This window comes from Pygoscelis adeliae, unplaced genomic scaffold (assembly GCF_000699105.1).
Source record: "Pygoscelis adeliae isolate BGI_AS28 unplaced genomic scaffold, ASM69910v1 Scaffold120, whole genome shotgun sequence".
Lineage (NCBI taxonomy): Eukaryota > Metazoa > Chordata > Aves > Sphenisciformes > Spheniscidae > Pygoscelis > Pygoscelis adeliae.
Window position 1 is genome coordinate 1287156 of NW_008824032.1, and position 9749 is coordinate 1296904.

The window sequence follows — 9749 nt, forward strand, 5'->3', positions numbered from 1 at the left end:
ACCGGAGAGATTCCAGTATGTCTTGTAGTGCAAGTCAGCCTGCCTGTCTTGTCGCTTCTATCCCCTTCCTTGTTTTTTTGCTTTTTTCTCCTTTGTGGCTTTTGCTGAGTGTCTCTTTCTCTGCAGTAACTTGGAGGGCTTCCTAGAAGAGTTTGCAGATATTGCCAAGGAAGACCAGATCAAGAAGCTGCATGACATGCTGGGCCCACACATGCTGAGGCGCCTCAAAGCTGATGTTTTCAAGAATATGCCATCTAAGACAGAACTCATTGTCAGAGTGGAGCTGAGCCCCATGCAGAAGTGAGTGTGAGGATGAAGAGAGCACCTGCTGTTGAACTACCGTTGCTCTGTTCTTCTGTTTCAAAGAGGATGCTGAAACAGCCTCATCCTCACTATAGGGCTTTCTACACAGTGGACAGGAGGAAGATTTCCTGCTGCCACTATAGCAGAGGGAGGACTAATCCTATTCTCTGATGTAAGGGATAAAGAGATAGTGAATGACACTGGCAGAGCCTAGGTAGCTGGCAGGTAATGCCAGGAGCTGTGCAGAGTTTAGCAAGAGAGTATGTTAGTCATTCTTATGAGGGGTGTCTGAGTTGTAAATTTTTTCTTTTCAGGAAATATTATAAATACATTTTGACAAGAAACTTTGAGGCACTGAATGCACGGGGTGGTGGTAACCAAGTCTCCTTGCTCAATGTTGTTATGGATCTGAAGAAGTGCTGTAACCACCCCTACCTCTTTCCTGTGGCTGCTATGGTATGTTCAGTCACTTATTCTGTATAAGCAAATTCCCTGCTGGCTGTTATCAGGGAGACAGTTAGCTCCCTAGCAAAGCATGGAGTAGTTCCCCTTCCTCTCTTTCTGCTTCTATGTTGTTTTTTTTTTTTTCATCCTGTCTTTATGTAGACCCAACATGCTGGAAGGCCTTTCCTTTTCCAGTATCTTTGTATGACAGGTAGGAGCTATCTTGTGACTCATGCAAGATAGTGAAGATGGTAAGAGTAGGGACTAAGTCAATAAGAAAGAGGAGGGCATCTAGGAATCAAATTGCAAGAGAAGAGGCACAGGGTAGCACTGATGTTTCCTATAAGTAGTACTACACATTGTGGTTGTGCCAAGCTAACTGACCAGACATGAGTCAGCATCTGATGAACACAGCTGGGAACTAAGACCAAGCTACATCCCTTCAAGCTGTTTTCTCCCCCATCCCCCCTTACTCCATTTCTTTTTTCTTCTCAGGAAGCTCCAAAAATGCCAAATGGCATGTATGATGGTAGTGCTCTTATTCGAGCCTCTGGAAAGCTGTTGCTGCTCCAGAAGATGTTAAAGAACCTTAAGGAAGGAGGTCATAGAGTGCTTATATTCTCTCAGGTATATGGGGAAAAACCTTAAGGTTGGGAGTTCTTTTTCTGAGAAAGGAGCCTGTTGATCTCGTATTCCCTTGTCCCTCACTCTTTTGTGGTGGTGTTTTTCTGATGTGCAGATGACTAAAATGCTGGACCTTCTAGAAGACTTTTTGGAACACGAAGGGTACAAATATGAGCGGATTGATGGAGGAATCACAGGGAACATGCGACAGGAGGCTATTGATCGCTTCAATGGTACGGAGTCTCCTACTTTCTTTGCCAAATGGAAACTGTTGTCTTGTATGTGCTTAGCAGTTGACATGGGATTGTTGTGGCCCAAGTCTTCTATTCTTCTGGAGTCTGAAATTAGTAGTGATTCCCCCTCAGGTGATGTGGGTCAGATACAAATCCCTGTTTGAGTAATGCACTCTCCCTTGATTACTTTTGTTCTTTCCTTTTATCTAAGCTCCTGGTGCTCAGCAGTTCTGCTTTCTGCTTTCAACTCGAGCTGGGGGTCTTGGTATTAACTTGGCCACAGCAGATACTGTGATTATCTATGATTCAGACTGGAACCCCCACAATGATATCCAGGTGAGTCTGAATGAGACCACTCAGTATGGAGTAATCCTGAGGAAGAGGGGAAAGGAAATCAGGAGGAGTGAAGGAATGTGAGACTTCCCCTCTAGAAATACGCAAAATTAGAGCAGTGAGGATGGGTAGAGATGGGAAGTAAAATAGTGGAGGGTTCTTACAGGGCCCAGCCTTCACTAATGTTAAGAGCCAACATGAAGGCAACTGGGAAACTTGTGGAGGTAGGTGGGGTGTATCAGACAACTACTTGTGTAGCTCTAGACTGTTCTGAGCACATCTCTTTTCTAGGCCTTCAGTCGTGCACACAGAATTGGACAGAACAAGAAAGTGATGATATACCGCTTTGTGACAAGGGCCTCAGTGGAGGAGCGTATCACTCAGGTGGCCAAGAAGAAAATGATGTTAACTCATCTGGTAGTGAGACCAGGGTTGGGCTCCAAGACAGGCTCCATGTCCAAACAAGAACTTGATGACATTCTCAAATTTGGCACTGAAGAGCTCTTCAAGGATGAGGCTACTGAGGGGGGTGAGTGCTTGGGAGTAGAACTGAAGGAGGGGAGGTCTGGCTCCTTATTTAGCAAGCGACTGTAGGCACAGTGCTGATTATAGCTCTACAGAGAGGTCTAGGGTGCCATTCCCTTTCCTAGTCCCTTGAGATCCACACAGCAACTGTGCCTGTGCTCTTCCCTCAGGGGATAACAAAGAAGGTGAGGACAGCAGTGTCATCCACTATGATGACAAAGCAATTGAGCGCCTGTTGGATCGGAACCAGGATGAAACAGAAGATACAGAACTTCAGGGTATGAATGAGTATCTCAGCTCCTTCAAGGTGGCCCAGTATGTCGTTCGCGAAGAGGAGATGGGGGTGAGTATGAGGTGGATGTCAGCTAGTATCTTCTGCTGAAGTATGTAGGATCAATTAAGCAAATTGAGCTCTGCTTTTAAGGGCAAGCAGGTATTTATCTGCTCAGGTTGGGATTTGGCTCTAAACTTGTTACCTCTCTGTGACAGGAGGAAGAGGAGGTTGAACGAGAGATCATTAAACAGGAGGAGTCAGTGGACCCTGATTACTGGGAGAAACTGCTGCGTCACCATTATGAACAGCAACAGGAGGATCTGGCCAGGAATCTGGGCAAGGGCAAACGTATTCGCAAGCAAGTTAACTACAATGATGGCTCGCAGGAGGATAGAGGTACAAATCCACAGGAACCTGAGGGAGAAATGGGTGTAAGTATATGTTGCTGGGAAGTAACGGAGTAGCGTCTCAGGCTCACGTGCTGTTTTTCTTTCAGACTGGCAGGATGACCAGTCAGATAATCAGTCAGACTATTCAGTTGCTTCTGAAGAAGGAGACGAGGACTTTGATGAGAGGTCTGAAGGTAAGTTCTGGTGAAGCCAGAGTTCCTGGGTCACTTTCTCTGAGTGTGGGAACAGCTGGGACTTGATTTGCGTGATTTATACAGTTTGTGGTGCTGTTCTGCAAGGGAAATATTCACACAACAATATGCTGTGCATTGTCTCTCCTCCTTAGCTGCATTTCTCTCTTCAGCAGCTCGTCGGCCTAGCCGGAAAGGCCTGAGAAATGATAAGGATAAGCCTCTGCCTCCCTTACTTGCCCGTGTGGGAGGGAACATTGAGGTAGGTAGTACCAGGGTAGGCATTTGCATCCTAGCTGCTTCTGTATGGCTCTTGCCATATCTGTCTGTCTTCTCCTCTGTTCTAGGTCTTGGGTTTCAATGCCCGCCAGCGGAAAGCCTTCCTCAATGCTATCATGCGCTATGGAATGCCACCCCAGGATGCCTTCACCACTCAGTGGCTTGTTCGGGACCTCCGTGGCAAGTCGGAGAAAGAGTTCAAGTGAGTCTGCATTAGGCAGGGATGGAAGACTGGTAACATCTAGTCCCTTTGGGGAAGAATGAGAATTGGGCCTTTTCTGGCTTTTCCTTAGAGGCTATGTTTCCTTAATGTATTAATTGATTCTTTGTGGGAGAATGAAGTATAAGCTGGGAGAGACTAGGGGGTTGTTCCTAGTTCTCTTCCTTGGACTTGACTCATCAGTGACCAAAAGCAAATGCTTTTAGAGGAGTAGCACAGCCATGCAAGCACATAATGCATACTCTCCCCGAGTCCTTTTTGGAGTTATGGTTGTTTCTGGCTTAAGACTCAGTATGTAGTAATTCTGTCAGGAAATTCTCCCTTGAAGGGAGCCTGGAATCCTAGAACTTGTGTTACTGTGGGTTTAGGAGTCTCAGGGTGATTTCCCTCTGTTGTGATTTAACCCGGCAGGCAGCTAAACACCACACAGCTGTTCACTCACTTCCCCCCCTGCAGTGGGATGGGGGAGAGAATCAGAAAAAAAAGTAAAATTTGTGGGTTGAGATAAAGACAGTTTAATAGGACAGAAAAGGAAGGGAAAATAATAATAATAATGATAAAAGAATATACAAAACAAGTGATGCACAATGCAATTGCTCACCACCTGCCAACCGATGCTCAGCCAGTTCCCAAGCAGTGGTCACCGCCCCCCTGGCCAACTCCCCCCAGTTTATATACTGAGCATGATGTCATATGGTATGGAATATCCCTTTGGCCAGTTTGGGTCAGCTGTCCTGGCTGTGCCCACTCCCAGCTTCTCGCTGGCAGGGCATGAGAAGCTGAGAAGTCCTTGACTAGTGTAAGCACTACTTAGCAACAACTAAAACATCAGCATGTTAACAACATTATTCTCATCCTAAATCCAAAGCAGCACTATACTAGCTACTAGGAAGAAAATTAGCTTTATCCCAGCCAAAACCAGGACACCCTTATGTGTTGGAAAGGGTCTGATAACGCATGTCTCCAGCTAACCCGGTTTATAGTCTAATTGCTTGTCTCTTAACTGCTCCAGGGCCTATGTCTCGCTGTTCATGCGCCATTTATGTGAACCTGGAGCTGATGGTGCAGAGACCTTTGCAGATGGGGTCCCGCGGGAAGGTCTTTCTCGACAGCATGTCCTTACTCGCATTGGGGTCATGTCACTTATACGCAAAAAGGTAGGTGCCTAGCAGAGCAATGTAGCCTTCACTCTCCATACAACTTGTAGTCACTAGGGTCCTGAGCTAGTGAGTTACCTCTCCTTTCACACCTGTTTTTGTTGTGTGCCGAGTGGTCTGTCCTGGTTTGAGGACGAGCTTTGTATGACTCCTCCAATTATACGTCTGTCTTTCCCTCTCGTGCAGGTGCAGGAATTTGAGCATGTGAATGGCCGTTGGAGTATGCCAGAACTGGCAGAGATAGAGGAGAACAAGAAACTTTCACAGCCAAGCTCACCCTCTCCCAAAACTCCAACTCCTTCGACACCAGGGGATACACAGCCAAATACACCTGCCCCTGTCCCTCCACCTGGTGAGAGCTCCCCCTCCTGTACAGTCTTGCGTCCTGACCTCTTCCTGGCTGTTCCCCTCACCGGAGCTGTGGTGGTGGGGTCTGGGGGTGGACGCAGATCAACTTACCCCTCATGTTAGGAGGGCTGCCAAAGACATGTGCAAGCCCTTAAAGGCAAGAGAGGACACTAGCTTTCCTTGGATGAGCTGACATCAGTGAGAAGAGAAGCCCAGCATTTGTAGTGGGCAGGAAAGGGAGGGGGTCATCTTGAGTGATGTTGGTCCCATTTTGATGGACCTGTCTCTGGGAGCAAAGGAGATGTGTGCTTGGTAACAGTGAGGGGAAGACCTTACTGATGGCTTCTCTTCTTTTGTCTGCTGTGCTGCTCTGGGGTGGGGAATACACAGAAGAAGGAGTAAAAGTAGAAGAAGGAGCCAGTGCTAAGGAGCAAGGAGAGTCATCTGAACCAGAGAAGGAGCTCAGTGCCTCTGCTACTGAAACAGAGGTCCCTATGGAGGTGAGTGTTGGGTTGCTTGTTTGCCTCATGCAATTGCAAATGTTTCTGCTTCTGCCCCCTCTTCTGTGTTGTTCAGCTGCTGAGACAGGTGAATTCTTGGAACGACATTTAAAGATAATTCTCAGGTCCTCAGAATTGGCCTGACAGTTTTGTGCATCTTTGCTTTCCAAACTGCTGTGACTGTCTTCTGTTTCCATGCACTGCTTTACCTCGCTTCTCATTGATTTCTGTCCTCAGCAGTGTGCCCAGCCTGTGGAGACACCGCCACAGGAAGCAAAATCCCCGGTGAACCCCACAGAAGCAGATGAAAAAAAAGTAGAGGAACAGGAGGTGAAGGAAAGACCAGATGAGCCAATGGAAGTAGAAAGCAAAGGTATCTCTAGGGAGGTTGTTTAATACCTTGAACAGCAATAAACCCCCCTCCCCCTCCAATACTATTTTCCTAAATCTGCATCTTTTTTGCTTCAGCACTTCATCCTAAAGAAACAGGCATAAATGTAGACAATCAGTGGGGCTATTCCAGGACTTGGACCAGGGAGTTAGGGAACAGTATTAGGTTTCACAGGCTGAAGAACAAAACCTTGGACTTGCCGTGTTCCCCTACATCTCATGTTCCCCTTCCCTCCTGCAGCTGATGTGGAGAAAGTGGAAGACAGAACACCTATTGAGAATCCCCCGGAACCTCCTGTAATCACTCTGGATGAGAAAGGTGAGTCACGATAGTTCTATTCTCTTCCTTAACCCCTCTCCTGCAAGGATTCCTTGTGGGTCCAACTTGCTGTGGTACCTGCCATGTTCTTTCTAATGATTTCCTGTGTGTACAGATGAGAAAAAGGATGATGATAAGAGAGATGTGGTGATGCTGCAGAATGGAGAGATGCTGAAAGAGTCAGTAGATGAAAGGCACAAGAAGGCAGTAAAGCAGCGCTTCATGTTCAACATAGCAGATGGTGGCTTCACTGGTATGAGAAATCTTTGTATGCTTGAACTTGTTTATATCCCCCTGCTTGTGTTCATGAAATAACTTTCAACTGTTCTGGTGTCTCTTGCCTTTCCAGAACTACACTCCCTGTGGCAGAATGAAGAGCGGGCTGCAACTGTCACGAAGAAGACCTATGAGATCTGGCATCGGCGTCATGATTACTGGCTCCTTGCTGGGATTATCAAGTATCCTTACCCTGACGGACCGGTTCTCTCCCCTTGTACACAAACTATTCACAGTGAAGGTGACAGTCCTGGGTCTGACTGGAGTACATAAAGTGGGAGAGTGCTTTATCTTCTTTCACAAGAGTGAAAGTGATGGTGGGAGGAGGAGTTTCCTGCCAGCATAGTTAAGACTTAGCAGGGCATAGTTCTCATTCCTTTTCCTTGGCTCCTGTTCCTCCCCTCTCTGCACCCCCTTTCCCCACCCCCTCTTGAGAACTGTATCTGCCTGGGCTGTGTATTCCCTTGTTCTCACTACCTTTGTTTGCCTGAGCTCATCCCATCTCAGTCATGGCTATGCCCGTTGGCAGGATATTCAGAATGATCCACGTTACGCCATCCTCAATGAACCCTTCAAGGGTGAGATGAACAGGGGTAACTTCCTGGAAATAAAGAATAAGTTCTTGGCGAGGAGATTTAAGGTAAGGATTTCTCTTCAGTGTGATAAGTGCCTTTCAGCCAGCTGGACCTCTAAGAACAAGAGCTTGCTGTTATGAGTTTCTGCTAAGAAAGTGAGGGCTTCTGCAGTGCCTTTCATTTTAGGGGGGGAAACAAATAAGCAGTATCTCTTAGGATCATGCATTAGCTCCATGATAGGAGCTCCCTTTATTCTAGAAATGGTATTGGGGAGCTTGGTTCAGTGTTCTCTCTCCAATTGTTTATTGAACAACTGGTATGCAGGAGGCTTAAGGTTCAAGTGGCTGTTTCCATCACAGCTTCTGCTTGGTGTGCTACAACCCACTCAATGTGCCTAAGCAGAACTTAGAAACGTCGTACGGATTGGTGAAAGGGTTGCCTTCAGTCTGTGCCTCAACCTATTTGGGAGTGACCATAGCTTAGTTCTGGGAGTGATTTAAGACCAACCCAAACAAAGGCCATGTAGTTCTCAGTCTTGGGGCAAAACATTAATTCAAGTGTAGTCTGGTTGGTCAGTTCTACACTAACAGGATTCAAATTGATTTCTCAAAATGTCCCTGACGTGCTTAAGAGTTTTTAGACCCTTCCTGTAAGTAGCATGGGATACTTCTCACTCAGATTCAAAGAGAAAGCTCCATCCCCTTTGCTCCAATAAATAGCAAACAACTTGGTCTTTAAAAAGAATCTGAGGCGGAATAGAGGATTTATTAAACTAGATGTAGCCTGGTTTTCTTGTGTACCTGGCCTAGCTTAATGGAGCCCTTAATTGTTTTGGGCTCTTCAGATTTACTCAATATAAACAGAAGCTGGTGAAAGGAGGTTCAGATGCAGAATCTCACCTCATGAGATAGTGGAGAACTGGATCAGGAGAGACTGGGGGTGCAAACAGGCTGCTCTTCAGGCCAGTGCTGCAAGACTTTCTCATTAATGCCCCATCTTGCAGCTCCTGGAGCAAGCGCTGGTGATCGAGGAGCAGTTGCGGCGAGCTGCCTATCTGAACATGTCAGAAGACCCAACTCATCCATCTATGGCTCTGAACACACGTTTTGCAGAGGTGGAATGCCTGGCTGAGAGCCACCAGCACCTATCCAAGGAGTCAATGGCCGGGAATAAACCAGCCAACGCCGTGCTGCACAAAGGTAATGCAGCGTGTTTAACAAGGGTGAGATAGGGGTTTAGCATTTAGCATCGCTGCCCCCTCTGGTCTCTTCCCCTGTGGGGTGTCCCTTTCCCCTCTGAACAGATGTCCCTTTCTCTTCCAGTTCTGAAGCAGCTGGAGGAACTTTTGAGTGACATGAAGGCAGATGTGACTCGTTTGCCTGCCACCATTGCCCGTATCCCACCTGTGGCAGTGCGCCTCCAGATGTCCGAGCGCAACATCCTCAGCCGGCTGGCCAACCGCAGCAGTGAGCCCCCTCCACCGCCACCTCCCCAACAAGTACGTACCCTCTCTGGTCAGTAAGCAGCGTTACCTAGGGGGGGAGTGGGGCCTCCAGGGGGAAAGCCAGGGTCCCTTGACCAGGCATTGAGTCTCGGATTGTCTTCTCTTGCCTTACAGGTGGCCCAGCAGCAGTGAGTCCCTGGCCCAGTGCTGTTGACCTTTCGGCCAAGCTGAAGTGACCCCCCCACCCCACCCCTTCACACTCTACCCCTCTGCCTGACATTCCTGACTGGGTGCTGTTTCCCTCCATGGAAGCTGCTGCGCAGGTCTCCGGGAGGAGAAGAAACTCCTTCCTCTGCAGCCAGCCCGTTGGAGCAAGGAGTGTGCTTAGGAGAGAGGGGGATGTATGATGGACTCTGTATATAGTGACTGGAGGCCACAGCGCCATGTCTGTTACACGGAGAACCTGGCTGCATTGCTCGCTGCCTCCGCCTGGAATTCCAGTTTTCGTTTTTAATTTTATTTTGAGTTTGTTTACTGAAATGAGTGCGCAGGCAAGACCAAGCAAAAGCCAGGACAGAGACAAAGCTACCTCCATCAAGATCCTTTTTAATACAAAAACTGACCGGACTTGTCCACTAATAAGCAGCTTGAAGACAAAAACAAACAAAAAAATCAAAAAACAGAGCAAAACCTTGGTAAAACTGAAAAATAAAGTTTCCTTGTATTTTATTTTGTTGCCACTGTTTAGCAGAGGAGGGGTGGGGTAAGTGTGAGAGTGATCAGTTACTTCTCCCTGTACTATTCCTGATGTGTCAGTCACGTCCTTTTTTTTCCCTGTATCGGAGCAGGTTTCCGGGTTTCCTGCACCTCCCCGAATTCTTGCTTCCCCCTCGCGTACGCACTAAGCCCTTTCTTTGTTGCCTGC

At 47.4% G+C, this 9749-nt stretch overlaps 1 protein-coding gene across 1 annotated transcript in view; it reads left to right on the forward strand.

Moving 5' to 3' along the window:
• Positions 1–9553, forward strand: part of CHD4 (chromodomain helicase DNA binding protein 4) — a 21285-nt gene extending 11732 nt beyond the window's left edge. Inside the window, 23 exon segments of the mRNA XM_009328982.1 lie at positions 1–15; positions 127–300; positions 618–759; positions 1243–1374; positions 1487–1604; positions 1816–1940; positions 2229–2466; positions 2633–2805; positions 2952–3132; positions 3233–3319; positions 3490–3578; positions 3664–3797; positions 4828–4972; positions 5159–5324; positions 5711–5820; positions 6061–6193; positions 6452–6529; positions 6645–6782; positions 6879–6987; positions 7313–7445; positions 8384–8579; positions 8703–8878; positions 8999–9553. The exon segment at positions 1–15 is cut by the window's left edge and continues 34 nt beyond it. Of these exon segments, the coding sequence (XP_009327257.1) occupies positions 1–15; positions 127–300; positions 618–759; positions 1243–1374; positions 1487–1604; positions 1816–1940; positions 2229–2466; positions 2633–2805; positions 2952–3132; positions 3233–3319; positions 3490–3578; positions 3664–3797; positions 4828–4972; positions 5159–5324; positions 5711–5820; positions 6061–6193; positions 6452–6529; positions 6645–6782; positions 6879–6987; positions 7313–7445; positions 8384–8579; positions 8703–8878; positions 8999–9016 (3010 nt within the window). The 3' untranslated portion in view covers positions 9017–9553.
• The last annotated feature ends 196 nt before the right edge of the window (positions 9554–9749 follow it).